A 16,727-nucleotide genomic window follows, 5' to 3' on the forward strand; every position below is an offset into this window, starting at 1 on the left:
TTTTTATTGTAAATAATGTATCCTTTACTAGTACAGTAAGTTTCATTTTACACCTGCATCTTAAAATAAAACTTTGTACTTCAAAATAAAGGTGTTTTTATTCAAAAGGGAGCTTCTACTGTACCTTGTTAAATGAATTTGTAACAATTATTCATTCATTGGGAAAATCCTTCCACAGAATGCCACCACAAATTTTGCACACACTTTTTATCTCAATAGTTGTTGAAGTATTAAGTAGTAATAATTCTTCACTGAAGGTGAAGAATATTTATAATTACATCTTTACATTTGAATAGTAAATTGTTTTAATTTTGACTTTGATGGTTTCTTCAAAGCATGCTTCAAGTACTGCTCACTTGACTCTTTAAAGTGCAGATGTAATCACTTCATGCTTTTTGCCACTAGAGGGCAGTATAATATTGGTTTCCATAGCCCCGTGTAATGAATGATAGACCTGGACCTAATAAGTAAACTGTCGATTTCTGCCCTTTATTGGACATGTATCATATATATGTTTATTCATATATATATTGAGAAATCCACAAACACAGTCAGTTGCATGAAACAGCACTTTATGATTGCATGTCACTGCGAAGATGAATCGAAGTAATCACATACTGAATTCCCTGGGTGCAGCGTGTTATTATAGGGAAACATAAGCTTCGGTATACTGTGGGTAAACAGGTGCTGGAATGACAGGAGAAGTGCTTTTAGCTGGTATTGATCAGTATTAAGTAACTGAAAATGAGGTATCGGGTATGTCGATGGCAGCAGACTGCAGAGGTCTCTGCACGGCCCCCCTCTTTAAGTGCACATCTGAGCGGGTCCAAAAATGCGCCTGTCTCAGAACCGCCTGACCGGGCTGTCTGGACACAGCCTGCTAAAGTATGTATTCCAGCTGGCTCATATGCTGTCCAGCTATTGTAAGGTCCATTTGTAAGTGAATTCCAACACTAAATGTGGAACGTTCCCCCTCATTGCACTGAAAAGCACAAGGCATGTTTACCCCTTTTTTTATTTTTCAAGCTAATTTGAATCAGCTGGTCACATTTTGAGAGGACATCATCTATCTGGTCTACAGTGTAAATTCTGCGTACTGTCCCGGGATGGAGTGGGACACTGCTAATGAGTCACAGATGGGTCTCAGGCTTCATGAATCACAGATCACTCGACCTCAAACGGCTTAAAACCAGGAAACCTGTTTGTTAGATAATTCTATGAATAATCAATCCCTGAACGCAAAACAAATGCCCATATACATAGACCCTGAAACAATTTTTTTCTTTTTCTTTACCTTATGGTTGTTCCTTGTATGTAAGGGGGGAGTGGGTTCAAAAAAAAAAAAAAAACAAGAGCGATGCTGCCAGATGCCCACAGGCTAAGCAGTTCTGTATTGTGGTAAAAATGGGGTTGTGTTTTCCCCAAACGTGCACCGTGGCTAAATACAGCACTGCAGAGTTATCTGCAGCAGCAGCAGCTGAAACATGTTCCTTTCCCCTGCTTTAAATATCTGTACTGCTGCAGGCAGAGCCCCCCCTCGAGCAGATCCTGCACTCAACGAAAGAGGGAAGGAAGGAGGGAGGGGGAGAGGGGGAGAGAAGATCAGAGGGAGAGAGCTTGTGTGACAGTTGCCCCGTTTCACCCAGGCTTAGAGAGCAGACGGCCGGACTGATCCTTAAGGAAAATCAATGAGCGATTAGCCGCAGTTTGGAGAGGGGTGCGGCGCGCTTATTTGTTGATCGGAAACGTTGCCCTCGGGGAAGTTTTGATTTTTTCAGCCTGAAAGCACAGGACGCTTCAGTCCTGCCACTTAGAAACTCCCAGACCTACACTTGAAAAGGTTCCAGGCTGCACCTTCATTTATCGCCAGATAACGACAGACAGAGAGAGACAGACACCTGGTGGTCCCTCCCTGCTTTCTCTACGTCAGGTGGAAGAACACTCAGAAAAAATCAGAAAGTGGAGCGCACGGGTAACGACCCCACCCCTGCCAGTGTCCCGTTCCCCTTTGAGTAAACAGAGCCGGGCTCACTGAAGAGTGTTTGATCAGCGTTCCCATCATGTAGAATTAGGACATGAAAGGAACCGTGCGAGGGCAGAACAGAGAGGAACGCTGCCTTTGTGTGCAGGCTGCGTGCGTGCGTGCGTGCGTGCGCGCCACAGGCCGGCCCGGCCCGGACACTCCCTTTGGCTCTACCTTTGACAGTTTCCATGGAAACACCTGTTCCTTGGGCAAATAAAGGCTCTCCTGTGTTTCCACAAAGCTCAGCGGCGTTGACCTCTGACCCCAATGTCCAAACATCGGCGGAGAGGTATGCAAGAAGCCCAGAGAAAAGGGAGTGAGGGGGCGGAGCCCCAGATAAGGATCCGGGGAGGAAACCTGAAAGGCATATCTCCAAAGGCATATCTCTTAAAATGCCCACTATACAGGGGCCGTAAAGTACAATTTTAGACAGAATGCACTCCCAGTGCTGCTAATGTTTCAGCCATTACCCAAATTCACACAGCTCCACTGACTGTTGGGGCACAACTCAGGTCAGGAGCTGTTCCGAGACCAGCTCATTCAGTCACAGTGAATACACCTGTGATGACAAGGGCACTGATCTCTGGTCAGCTCATTTGAGTCGTAGAGTTGTTCTTGCGAAACTCTCCTTGATTTTACTACCCTTTCACAAGGGTGTGGTCAGTGCAATGTAGCGAGACCCCCATCCCACTAAGTAAACAGACTTCACCCTGACAGAGAGGGACTTACCAGTTAATAAAACATTCTCACAATACTAATGTGGTGTTACTTTAACTCTACAGACGGGCAAGTGTTGTTGAGTTGAATGGCTGGGCACCTCCTCAATCTCCATCATGGTGCAGGTCTGAAAGGAGGGATTCCAACGCAATGGTCTCCTCCAAAACCAGCAAATTCCAAAGAAGTGAGAGAAAGCAGTCAGTCTGATGACTCACTCTGGCATCAGTATAAATCACTGGATATCAACGATTATGTGTTACTGAGTGCAAAGTGCATACAGGTCAATGTTACTGTGGAATTAGCATTTGGCACAAAATGCCCAAACTAACCTGCCATCTTTCAATGTGATGTCATGTCTACAAAGACTAAAGTGTCCATAAGCTCATTTTAATTAACACTTTCTGATTGGCGTAGATGCCATAGGTTCAGATTCCCAATATTTAGCCAATCAAAGAATCGAAATCAACCATACCACAGTTCAGATCAAGGATTAAGCCTTTTAATTAAATTCAAAACGTGTCGCAATACGCTTTCTCCACCCACCGTTACAGTGGCAGAGCGGAGACAGTAGTCTTAACAGGGAGGAATGAGGAAAAGGGCAAAACGACCGCTTCAGTCTCGACCGTCTCGACCGCAGTCGCAGCCCGCGTCCGATGGGCCCAATGAGGGAAACGTTCAGCGCGTTTCAGGTTAAGTATTCTTCCTTTTTTTTTTCTTTACAGCAGGTCTTTTCAGCCATTGTCAGCAGCTCCTCGACTTGCCTGCTGACAAAACAGCGCCCAGGAAGGAATGCGGATCGTGCAGCAAATGCCTTTAGTGATGGAAATGCGTTTTGTGAAGTCTTTAACCGAGCTGTAAGAGCATTCGCAGGCCACATTCCACACCAAATACCTTCAGTTATTAATGAGGGGGCAGTTTCACAACAGGAGCAACAAAGAGAGGAAAGGAGCCATTGCACCAGACATGAATCTGAACAGAAACGAAGCACTCTCCTCTTGACAGTTAGCATATCTGAAACTCAATGCAAACGCAAACGCTAATAAAAATCATATTCAAATAAGGTAGAAACTAATCTTCAGTTTCCTGTACACAAACGTCTTGATAAATGTATAAATACATATCGAAATTTAGGATTAATCAACATATGATACACTTGTAGAATTCATTTCAGTAGTTGGTCCGTAAGTCACAGTATGTTTCCCCTTTCTTTGGACTGAGTCGAGTGGAAGTGGTCCCTTGTCTCTCCTCAGCTGAATGTTGGAGCGAGCCGTCTGTGACTCTCCTCAGCCGAACGTCAGAGCGAGTCCCCGCTCCGTGACTCTCCTCAGCTGAGCGTCAGGACGAGTCCCACCCCCGTGACTCTCCTCAGCACAATGTCAGAGTGAGTCCTCCCGCCGCGAGAGAGGTCACTCGCCGGGAAGCGCAGTCAGCTGGAGGACGCCGTGTCCCGAGGATGCACTCTGCGCGTGGGACATTCGGCAGTCACAGCTGTCAGTCCGGAGCGCAGTGCGCCGTGCTCGGATGGCCGAGCTCCTGTGGGAGGCCCTCATTAATGCTGCTCCGTTTATAGCCACAGAGGTGCTCCTTCGTGTATCGACTGCAGCACAGTCAACCGAAGATGAAGGAAACCACGCTGCAGGTTCAGCGTCCTCAATACCTGCTCTACTGCTCATTTCCCACAATCCTCCTCTGCTGGTACGAAAGCTCTCATTGTGAGAACACTGGGGTAGGAGAGGGCGTGGGTATGAGAGGTCGTGGGTTCGAGAGGGTTGAGGTACAATAACGTGCAGGCATGAGAGGGTGCAGAACTGGATAGAGGGCAAGGGTTCGAGAGGGGTCAGGTACAAGGTCTTGTGTGGCAAACCTAAAGCTGAAACATGCTGGCTCCGGAGAAGATCGCACAGGAATTTAGTAGCTACAAACCCTGCAGCAGATATCAGTTTCTTTCCTTATTGTTCTTGCATGCCAACAGTGCAACAGAGACCCGCCTTATCATATGAAATAGATCTTACAGGAATCTATTAGCTGAAAAGAAAACACTAATACAGGTAAATCCCCACTGAGCAGGTTAGACATCGGAAGGTATGAAGTCACTGCTCGAAAGAACAGGGAAACAATATATTATACGGCCTTTAGATAATAACAGAGCCTACCTGAACAGAATGAAATTGATTTCTCCTTTGCTTAGTTTTTAACCTCAGAAAGAATTATTTGGTGGGTGTCATTGCCAGGCCAAATGATATGGCCAGACACAGTAATTCAGCGTTCTAGGAACAATCCCAGAGACTTGTCTGCTGGCGGGCCTTATATTTCCCCAAAATACCAGAGAGAATGATGGGGGCCATCAGCCTCTGTGAGGCTTAAAAATAGTCTTTATCCTACCGACGCGTCCGCGGTCTGTGCACACTCTGCCAACACAGTACCTCACACACGCATCGGCACTGATTAGTCTACAAAAAAATCACAATCACGTAACAGGTGTAATTCCATATTATTACAGACAACCTTTGAGGGGATGTTTATAGGTTGGTGTGGGGATGTTTTCTGTGTGTGACCGATGTACAGAGAGTATCTTGCTTACTGTTTGGTTTTAAACAGTATCCCTCTCGGCTGGCTCGGCCTCGCCCCGCGTGTCCGAGGCCAAAGTCAGATTTCGGAGGACTCGATCCTCTCGATCCAGGGCAGGCCGGGGGGCAGTCGGTCCTCCCCGTCCGCCCCCTCCTCGTCGCCCCCTCCGCCCCCGACATCCCTGAGCTCCTGCAGCTCCCTCTCCAGGGCCTGGTTCTTGTGGTACATCTCCAGGTAGCTGGCCTGCAGCTCCTTCTGGTAGCGGATCACCTTCTCCTTCTCCGTCTGCCAGGTGCGCCGCTCCGCCTCGAAGGAGGACGCCTGCGCCTCACTCTGCCGCCGCTCCAGCAGCAGCTCGGCCCGCAGGCGCTCCTCCGCGCCGGCCCCGGCCCCGCCCCCGGCCCCGCCCCCGCCCGCCTCCTCGGCCCGCGGCGCCCCCTGCAGGGCCAGCTGCAGCAGCTGGATCTGGCTGTCCCTGTCGCGCAGCTCGCCCCGCGTCTCGCGCAGCTGCGTCTTCAGGTGGAAGATCTCGCTCAGCTTCTGCGCCACCTCGGCCTGCGCGTCCCGCAGCTGCTGCTTCAGCAGGGAGATCTCGCCCGACTTCTGGCACACCTGCGCGGACGGGGGAAGGGGGTTACACCACTGCATTTACACCGCTGCTCCCTGTGCGTGCAGCAGTGTGGCACAGTGCTAAGAAGCAGGACTCGTAACCGAAAGGTTGCCGGTTCGATCCCCGCTGGGACACTGATGCTGTACCCTTGGGCAAGGTACTTAACCCAGAATTGTCTCAGTAAATATCCAGCTGTATAAACGGGTAATGTGTAAAAAATTGTAAGCTACTGTATGTTTAATCACTGTAGATGAGAGATAAGAGTGTCTGCTAAATGCCAATAATGTGATGTAATGCTAATACTCCCTGATCTTTAAATCGACTGGATGGCAGGACCCATTCACAGGGCCCACTACATTAGTCAATCAAATAACCAGAAACCTAAGTAAATCTGTGCAGCATGACATTGTAAAAAGCACCCAGCCTGGGTTGAATGTAAAAAAACTGTAACCTATGTTACAGTTGCTCTGGATAAGAGTGTCTGCTAAATGACGTTTCAACTGTAGACCCCAAATGGCATCCTCTCTCTCCCCGCTCTCCCCCCCCAATGCTCTGGCTCACCTCCCACTGCGTCTCCTCCAGCTGAGGGTTGTGGTCCTGGCTGTGGGAGCCGGCACAGTGGCCCCTGAGGGCCTGGCTCTGGGCCTGCAGGGCCTCCAGGTCCTCCTGCAGGCGGCGCCGCTCCTGCTGGGCCTTGAACAGCTGCAGCTGCAGGGAGCGCTGGGAGCGCTGTGCATGCTGGGATACCTGCCGCAGCTTGGCGGCATAGAGCCGCTTCAGCTCCTCCACCTCCTTCTCCCACAGCCTCTGCTTCCCCTCAAACACCTGAGAGAGAGGGGGAGAAACAGAGGCAGTCATACTCCTGGAAAAAAGAGACAGAAACCCTGCAAGAAGTTTGTAAAACTATCCTGCAGGTCCACAGGAATGCTCCAAATAAAACCCGCACTGGACTGAACTGGGACAATTTCATATTGATGTTCAAATCAAAAGACCCACGAAGTTCTGGTCCTACTTAAACAAGGAAGACAACAAGTCCCACAAATACACAGCCCTATTCATCAACCATGTCTCCCCAGAAACGGCCCCCTGGCCCAAATGGTTCTGAGACTCTCAGATCGAAGCCAACTCAACAGCTGAAAGATTGTAGCTTTCTTTAAAAAATTAAAAACGTACAAAAACATACAGGAAAATGGACAAAGCGGATAAAACCACAAAACAACACTGAATGCTCTAAACGGAAATATTAAATTGGCCACAATGTCAACAAAATTTATGTTATACATCGACAAATTCTACTTAAGTACACATTCACATTCTGTACACAGAACAAAGAAGATAAAAAAATATCCTGGGTTCCCAGAGAAGAGTCCTGCCAATCCATGCAGAAACATGTCCCTCACTTCTAAACAAGCCCTCCCTCATAAATTACAACGGCCGCCATTCAGACTTTATTTGAACAGGCTGCCCTTTTATAAAGTCCAAGAAAGAATGACAATACTGCAGACAGGCTCCTCATCCGGGTTTTATTGTCTGAGAAGGTAACATCTCAGGTAAAACCGGATAAACTGCATGTGTGGGAGACCAGGACAAAACAAAAACTCCATCCTGTTGTGTATACAAGCCGGCTTTCACTACGTTTGCCAGTACTCTGGGAAAGAGATGACCTGTGAGGTAGATGCATTGTAGTCTCCTGAATGCCTCGCCTAACCTGCCGGGCTGTAAATAACCACGCTCTCGTCACCTGCCCCTACCCCCCCCCCCCCGCCACAAGCGGGCCAAACCTCTCGTGCGTGCATTGTCCTGGCCGATACTGAAGGAAATCCGATCGGCATAATGTAAACTGTGCCTCAGTGTTTTGGCTGTACCTTACCAGCGGCAGATACAACTCCACGTATGCAATGAACGCCCAGTACACAGAGGTGGATGGGTACTTTCGTCTTACTGTCCTGAACCTTTCCTTGAGAGTACCTGATGATTTTCGCTATCTAGAACTTTCTCTGCCGTTGTCCCCCAATGGTGCAATGACCTTCCGCACTTCATCTAGAACTTTCTCTGCCGTTGTCCCCCAATGGTGCAATGACCTTCCGCACTTCATCTGTTCTCCCGAATCCCTCACTATTTTTAAGAAACGTCTGAAGACACAGCTCTTCCGCACTCACCTGAACACATGAATCGCTACCAGCTAAAGCAATTTGTTATGTCCTGAACTCCGTTTTCCTTTAAAAATAAACGGCTGGTTTAACGTTTGATTAACTTACCAGTCTACCAGCTAGCTTGTACCTTGTCTGAAACTTGGTCATGCAGCGCTTCTAATCTTATGACTCTGTGTATGGCTCTCACTTGTGTATGTTGCTTTGGATAAAAGCGCCCGCTGAATGAATGAATGTAAATGTGAGTGTAATGATGGAGGCTGGGGGCTGACCTGCGCGATGGCGCCCTCGCTCTCGTCCAGGTTCCTCCTCATCTGCTTCAGCTCGTGCTCCTTCTCCAGCAGCCGGTCCTCCAGGTCGCGCACCACGTCCTCCAGCGAGTGCGACAGCTCGTAGGGCGGCGGCGCCTCACTGCCGTACGCCGCCGGCGGCCGTCCCAGGCCCAGGCCCAGGCCCGGCGTGGCCGAGCCGGGGCACGACGCCTCCGTGCTGGTGGAGGCCCGGTCCAGTGAGCCGATGTGGTTGATGTGGCCCATGGAGGCGCTGATCTGGCCCAGGTGCGGCCGGAAGGGCGGCCGGTACGGCGGGAGGCTGTTCATGGAGTTGTGGCCCGAGTCGGACATGTTCTCCTCCTCCTGGCTCAGCCCCCGGGCCGCCGGCAGCGCCCTGCCCCCGCCTGGCGCCTGGCGCGAGGGCGAGGAGGAAGAGGACGAGCTGGACACCGCCGTGGAGGCCACCTTGGCGTAGGACACCTGCAGGCCGTTGGACAAGCCGTTGTCCAGCTCCTCCGCCTTGGCCGGGTACAGGTTCTGCATGGAGCTGAAGTTCTTAGGGGTGACCGGCTTGAAGGCTGAGGGCCTGAACCGAGACTGTAGAAGAAGGAAAGACGCATGAAATATTGCATGAAAGGTCAGGAAGCAACACTGTGCACAGCTGTGGAAGTTCAGGTTAACAACTTGTTCACAGGAATTTGCTCTTTTTAGTATGCAACACAGGCAACTGCCGGGAATGGATGCCGATTGTCAATTTCTGGCAGTATTACATGTACATGAAACTTTTATTTCTGTAGATAAAAAATGTCATTAATCCCTCTAAAATTAAACAGCGTAATTAACAATATAAAGTGACTGCAATGGCTTAATGTCTAGCTGTGTCCTACTCTGCCCCAGTCTGGAGTACCCTGTCTGCCTTTTTCACAGCAGACAGCATGCTAATGATTTATACTGAGGTTACTTAGGGATTTGTGTAAACAGGTTAAGATGGCTGTCTCGGCCTCCCTGTAAATGTTGGCTGAACATGCTCACATTCTGCACTGAAATTCCGAACCCTCGTTCAGTTCGCTTTGATAAGAGTGCTTGGTGAATCAATTGGTCAATCAATAAATAAGTGACACAAACAGTGAGCCCCGTCCAAATTGTACATGAAAATAAATGTTGACATGGACAGGATGATTGTTTCATAGTGCATCTGCAGAATGGTTCACCTTTGGGGGGGTTGGTATGAGAACTGCACTGCCACACCCATAGCTCTAAGCCACAACTCATACATTCACCCCTACAGCCATAGACCCTACAGTCAGCCCCAAGGCTTTAGCTCTCACAGTTACCCACAAAGCTTTAGCTCTTACAGTCACCCCCAAAGCCACTGACACTCCCCATTCATAACCTTCCCTTATGAGAGTGCATTGCAAATGCTCCCCTCTCCACCCATTCCCTTGGGGAATGGTACTGGTTCCCTACAGACATTTCCCTTTGTGCCAGTATTTCATTTACAGCCTTGAAGCTGAAAGCGGGTGCCAGCAGGTTATTTATGTCCCATTGCGATTGGCCATGTTAATGGCGCGTTGCCGTTGCAGGCCTGGGGAATGCCTGATTGAAAAGGTAGGAGCGCAAGGACCCTGCAGACGGGTGTTCGTGTGTGGAGATTAAAATGATCAGCACCGCCAAGCCCTTACTACCACAACGACTACAACATGATTAACAATCTCAGCCGAATACATGCTACGAAATACAGGAATTCAGAGAACCAATTCAATCTGCCAATTCAAAGAGAACTAAATATGAGACATGGCCAAAGCACTGTTCCATTACAGGGAGGTGTCAGCGCTGTTCCACAGGCCGGTGGCTGCGTCTGAGGTGTGAGGTATATTAATTCTCACTGCATATGAATGAGCCACTGACGACCCTCCTCCTTCCTACTCTATCTGATCCATTTCATCTGCCCATTAAGCCATAACGGACACCAAATTAATTATCCTACGTCAGTAAATCACAGGCAGGTATAAACCTGTTTTTACAGGGGAGTGAAAATGACCTCTCTCAACATTTGCATAAAACAACCTAGGAGAAGGACATGAAACATTTTATTGATGCTGTCATTTCTATATTGTAGGCTGTATGTATTAAGTAAAGTATTAAGTAAAAAAATCCTGTGTATCTGGACAGTGACCCCCTCACTGGTTAATGCTCCCCAAAAACTAAGCATTATTTTCTCTGTGGGGGGGCTAGGATCTCGTTAACTCAAAATGATAAAAACAAAAACCTAAAAGAAATATTGCTCATTACAAGATATTCATATATTTATCTAATTAAGGACATAGAATATTCACTCTCTCTCCTTGTCTCATTTTTAACTTTTTTGTTTCACTTTTCATCACCAAATATTTTCCTATTTTATGAAGAAATGTGACAGAAGATAATCCTGTGTTCATGAAATATGAAATACTGTATAATTAAAAATGTACATTCTTATAGGCCGCAGTCCTTCGCTGTAATCTGACCCCAGCCTGGAGTCCGGCTGTGACGTACCTTCTCATACTTTCCCGGAATGGGCAGCGAGTTCTTGCCCAGGTTCAGGTCTTTGCCGTCCTTGTGGTAGACCTTGGTGTAGATGTTCTCCTCCTCGTGGCCGTGCTCCCTCTTGATGGAGTTGATGGAGGAGATGGAGGAGAAGATGTGCTTGCCGGCCTTGGGCTCCTTCTTGCTGATGTTCAGGTAGTTGAGCAGCTCGCGCTGGGTGAAGCCCTTCCTCAGCAGGCCGTCCTGCTGCCGGAGGCCGGCCGGCGGCATCCCCGCGCGCCCGCTCCTCAGCCGCTCGGAGGACACGTCCGGCTTCTCCACCAGGCTGCCGACACTGCCCATGCTGCAGCGGGGCGGCTCCGGGGGCGGGGCGGCGGGGTAGGGCTCTCCGAAACGCTCGCGGGGAGTGCAGGTCACAGGCAGGGTCTGGGCTGTGGCCATGGGTCACGGAGTCCGGTGTCCCCGCAGGGAATTCTGGGAAACAGAGAGAAACGGCGGCGCCGTGATTTTACAGGACATTCACACCTCGACCACCAGTAATCTGTCTGGTGGGCCTGTTTGTAAACTGGTTTGCAGTCACGGGGCGTATTCCTGTTTTCAAAAAACAGGCAAATTCAAATGATTGCATTTCGCACTCATCAGCAGTCTGCTGGGCACCGTGAATGAAAAACGTGTCTGACCATGCTCCATATGTCACCACGCGGGCCGTTAATAATCCCCGACTCTCTGGCTGTCATTTTCCTAACCCTCCTCTGTTATTACAGCTTGTCTTTCCAAATCACTTTGTTGCCATGAATTCCCACCGACTTCCTCCTGTCAATTTTTTTTTCATAAAGCGTTCGTTTTCAGCACAGGTGACCTGTTTTAACGATCCGCCGCTTCCTTTTTCCGCAGCGGCAGGACTTTCGCTGTTATAATCAGTGCTGGCCCTGAGAACACCGCGCCTGGGACAGCTGACTCAGACTCAACAGCTGTCTGTCTCTGCTGGCAATAATAACGAGGGGGTTTAACCGAATTAATGCTGACAGAATTTAACGCCTCTCCACAACTGCACTTTACAATCGCACACAGCTCTGATTAGAACACCTGAAAAATCTCTCTAAAAATGTCCTGAACCGGTGAGGGCACCAAATTAATTTATCAGCTAATGGAGGTTTTTATACGTGAAAAATGATTGGGGAGTTACACTTCCCACTGACTCCAGTGTGTAGCCCTTCTGTAGAGCCGGGCACTGGCAGAGGAAGCAAGGCCGCATGTAGATTCACGGTTTATAAGCCCTTTATATAACTGCCACTCTTCTGCCCCTGCCGTAAATCCCAATTCCCTGGCAACCAGAGGAAAGCGCTTTGGGAGATTCAGGGGATATCTAATTCAGAGTAGCGCCGGTTTAATTCATGTTCTGCTGTGGATTATAGCGGGAAAAACAGAACTCGCCAAAGAAGCCATACTGAAATGTCCAAACTGGGACACGTCTCCAGATTTAGACTGGAATGGGGTGGGGTGGGGAGGGGAGGGGTAGAGAAGAGGGGGGGGGCTACGAACAGCCGCTGTTCCCATTCTGGCAGCCCCACAGAGAGCCCCATGCAGTGAGGGAGGCGGTCAGCACACACAGCCAGCTGCTCTGCCCTCACTGAGAACCAGGCCACCACAGCGCCCTGTACCTGTGCACGCTCTGCGCTGCCCTCTCTCTGGGCTTTCTGTTTTCTTGCTATCTGTATCCTTCGCACTTCGGCCCAGATAAACTCTAAAGAGAGAGCCATCTGCCAGGCGTGAGCACATTACCGGGTCCCAGGCTAATCCCTCGTGCATTCAAACACGCGACTGCCGTTCGGAGCCAAGGCCTCTAATGCCATCCTCGCTCTTCACTCTCCGCCCCTCCCCTCCCTGCCTCCCGCATCCCGCTCCTCCTTCCTTACCTCCTCTCCCCGCTTCCCTCTCCTCCAATCTCTCACCCTCTCCCACGGCCCCCCGCCCTCTCCTGCATGGTTAGATCACCCTCATTGTCACCCTTGCCCCGCCCACTGTTGGATGGCCAGCATGACATTACATTATTGTCATTTAGCATTTATGCCATGCATGTATGTATGTACTTAATCAATTAAAGAGGAGTGTTTAGGTAAGAGCTCAATTAAACAAAATAAGTGAGCGCTCATCTGGAATGAAAACCAGCATAAACAGGGTTTCACACACAGTACTGAGATTGGGAAACACAGCAATCCACCAATGCTCATCCTTCCAGCCACCTAACAATCTCAGACATAACACTCAACTGATGGATATGTTTCTCCACCTCATTTTCCTTGGCTCTATGTTTTCATTTTTTTCTGATTTTCTCTGAAAAATGGACTCTACATTTTGTAGGAATTTACATATAAAATGGGCTATAACAAATATATTTATATGAATAATTGATGAATGACCTCCTTTCTCCATAATCTTCGCCCACCCTGCCACCTCACATTGCCAAAGAACACCATACTTTGACTGTGACGTCACCATTTTGGGGATTACAAACACTTACGCACATGTGCACGTATACATATGCATGAACAGACCATAAAACAACATACATTTTTATGAATGAGTTATTGTCCCCTGAACAGTGGTTCAGTGACACAGAGCCAGTAACTCCACACCGCCTGGTGTGCAATCTGTCTGAGAAAACAAGTCTGTCTTTCCTCTCAGAGTCATGCCCAGCAGCAGATACTTGGAGGAGCGTGAAGAAGCCAATCTGGTCCACAGCTACGAATCTGCTCTGTTTAATCAGAATCTGCTCAATCGGCAGTGCCACAGCAGCTAACTCTACACAGCCTCCTACAGCTCCCAGTGCACAACTCTCACTGCACAGCCTCCTACGGCACAGCTCGTACTACAAGCTCCCACTGCACAGCCTCCTAAAGATTCCACTGCACATCCAGCTTCAGACACACCATTCAAAGGGAAACCTCTCAATGCAGCTGTTGACAGGTCTAAGATTTAATCAAGGTTAACTTCACTGAAAAAAGAATCTCTGCCACCATGTGTCAGTGTGCATCACTCTTTTGCATTTTGTTTCCTTGTTGGAAAAGGTGACTTATTCATCAAGCAAATCAAAAACAACTGTCTTTGGAATTAACTACGTGTTACATGGGAAGACACAGACAGATACACTCAAAAGAATTCTCTTTCATTTGCACTGAAACCACACAAGGAAATGACATACAATGACCCCCAGCTATCTGATTCAGGTGCATTTTTTTATCCATGACTGCAGAAGATCTAGGCACCGGTGTAGTATAACGTTAAACTTGAGTTCAAAACAGAAGGTTGCAGGTTCACTTCCCACGCGGGGTACTGCTGCTATAAACCTCAAGCATTGTTCTTAACCTGAACTGCTCCGGTACATCTGCAGCTGTAGAAATGGATCATGTGACATGTAACCTATGCAAGTCCCCCTGGGTAAGAATATAAGTAATGTAATGAGATGACTCGGGGGTGATATGAAGAAGTCATGCTGTCAGCTGGGCTTATCCTCACTGTCGGAAGCATTAAGATGTAGCCTGGAGTTCTTCCACTGTGAAAATCTATGCACTTTAAAACAAAGTGAGCCGAATTGCTTGGAACACGCAAGCTACATTTACTGGAGTTCAGAGATATCGGAGGGAGTACATCACGGCAAACAAGCAGAGGTAGACAGGAGTAATATACGCCGGATATTTTTTAGTGGAAAAACACCCTTGGACTGCAGGCTAACTCCAGGCAGCTGTCTCAGCTTGGGCAGATGCCAACGTTCGGTATGTGACATCATGTGACACGGCTCCGGCTGCAGGAAATGCACCGAGAAAGTGATTGTGCAGGACTGGGTCAGCTGTTTGGGGGTATCTGAATCAACATACCTGCCATTTCCTTGGAAGACACACAAAGACGACAAACAAGAAACACGCTGTTTGCGACACAGCTCTTCTGGCTGGCAAATGAAGGCAAACTGAACTCTGTGCGAAAGAGAATTAATAGGCTTTGTTGACGCTTTGAGGCATCGAGGCATTCTGCAGCACATGAAAAAAAACACTACCCTATCGCTGCTGTGCAGAGAAAAATAAGCTCACTCTTCCATCCCGCAGAGAAGAATTCCCCTGCAACATTAGAAGCAGCAGAGTTAGACAGAGCATCTTATAACCTGCTCTAACCTTTAGAGCTACAGATTCACATTGAATGACTTCACCAAAATTTCTTTTATTATGAATAATGTCTGTGACGGCTTTGCACCGCTAGTAGAACAGAAGTTACGGATAAATGTCCTCATGCTGTTTCATACTGCTAAAGAGTGTCTGACAAGCTAAATCTACCCACTCTACGCACTCCTATCCCCGAGAGAATGAAGCCAGTATGTTCTGCTGCTGGGGGCTCCTCCTCCGTTCATCTGTTGGCAGATGACTGGTTCTGAACTTCTGCACTTACAACAAGTGCCTTTACTGTCTGAGCCACGAGAGCCCCCTGCCTCTTTAAACAGAGCTGAACCTTAATGATGTCTTCATGTTACACAGACTACTCGTTCAGCAGGGCTAACGCCACAGGGACAGATGTGCATGCCTGCTGCAGCAGAAGCACCTCTCCATCTCCGGCTCCGCTGTCCAAAATAATCAACATTATTTAAGCACTTCCACTGATGGCCTCCGCGGGCAGAGCAATTACACAGAAGGGGGAGAGAGATTAACAGAGTAAGCGCCTCTCTCCACTACCAAGGCCTCTGCCCGGCCACATCAAACACATTTCATGGTTTTATTCATGAGGCTGAGACCGCGTTTCCCACAAGGCCCCCGCACATGCAGGGCAAAACACGGAAAAAGGATCCAATCAGAGCAAGGGGTCTCCCCTCTAGCTGATAATAAGCCACCCTTACAAGCTCCTTCCTCTTACATCTGGTCATTCTAATTGGCTGATAATGGCAGAGTCACTGGTCTCGCCAGCCCAGGAAGTAGCCACTGTTGACCCACCCATACTGTTCTGGATATCAGTGGAGCTTCGTGGATAAAGAAAGAGGGATCCCACACTGGGGCTAGAGGGACAGCACAAGAGGAGTGTGATGCGCAGGGCCTCACACTGCTCCCGCATCAGGTATGACTAATGGGAAAAATACACGGGAAGAAACCTAACGCCACGTAGCAGGGATAGCGGTTATTGTGCTAAAAACAGCTATTTGATAGATAGCGATGGCTATATCGTGCAGCCCTAGACACTGGGGCACTGCACTCTGAACCTCAGGCTCTTGGGTTTGAATCCCATGTAAAGCACTGCTGTCGAGCTCTCGAGCAAGATACCGCTACTGCTCCGAGAGAAACTCCGCTCGGAAAAATGGATACACTCGGTGCAAGGTGTGAAATCATACTTCTTTCTACGTAAATAAGTAATAATATTTATGCTTCTGAACATCACCCAAACAGAAAGAATATGCATGCTCTCATGCCAGATAAGATCATACTTTCATAGCGATCACTCAACTACAGCGGAAGAAAAAATGAATGTATGCAAACCAGCAGCAGGAATTTACTCAGAAACCTTAAAATAGATGCTTTAGGGTAGTGGTAATGTATTCTCCCTTTTCAGCTCTTTTTTTGTGTTTTTAATGCACCATTCTTCCTATCATTTCCTGCTTGGACCTTTTTTACTGAACGCAGATCTTGTTTTTCAGATGTTACTGGCCTTGACACAACACAGATGCCATTTTTTCTTTAAAGCGTGCTTTTAATCTCCTAAAAACAAATTCCTTTCAAACATTTTATCCAGTCTGAACAGCTGCCAGGGCAGAAGCAATCGATAGTGTATTTACTCAGAAATATACCATGTCAAGCCGGAGCCCTTGGAAAAAAAAAAAAGTAATGAAT

The 16,727-nt window shown here is 48.3% G+C and overlaps 1 protein-coding gene across 3 annotated transcripts in view; it reads right to left on the bottom strand.

Moving 5' to 3' along the window:
- Positions 1-3,263: 3,263 nt before the first annotated feature.
- n4bp3 (NEDD4 binding protein 3) overlaps positions 3,264-16,727 on the bottom strand; it is a 41,460-nt gene continuing 27,996 nt past the window's right edge. For all 3 annotated transcript variants that reach the window (XM_036547857.1, XM_036547855.1, XM_036547858.1), the window contains exons 2-5: positions 10,876-11,340; positions 8,341-8,937; positions 6,480-6,743; positions 3,264-5,920 (exon numbers count right to left, since the gene is read on the bottom strand). In XM_036547857.1, the coding sequence (XP_036403750.1) occupies positions 5,387-5,920; positions 6,480-6,743; positions 8,341-8,937; positions 10,876-11,307 (1,827 nt within the window). In that variant the 5' untranslated portion in view covers positions 11,308-11,340 and the 3' untranslated portion in view covers positions 3,264-5,386. The remainder of the gene's footprint in view (positions 5,921-6,479; positions 6,744-8,340; positions 8,938-10,875; positions 11,341-16,727) is intronic.

Source organism: Megalops cyprinoides, chromosome 16, assembly GCF_013368585.1.
Source record: "Megalops cyprinoides isolate fMegCyp1 chromosome 16, fMegCyp1.pri, whole genome shotgun sequence".
Lineage (NCBI taxonomy): Eukaryota > Metazoa > Chordata > Actinopteri > Elopiformes > Megalopidae > Megalops > Megalops cyprinoides.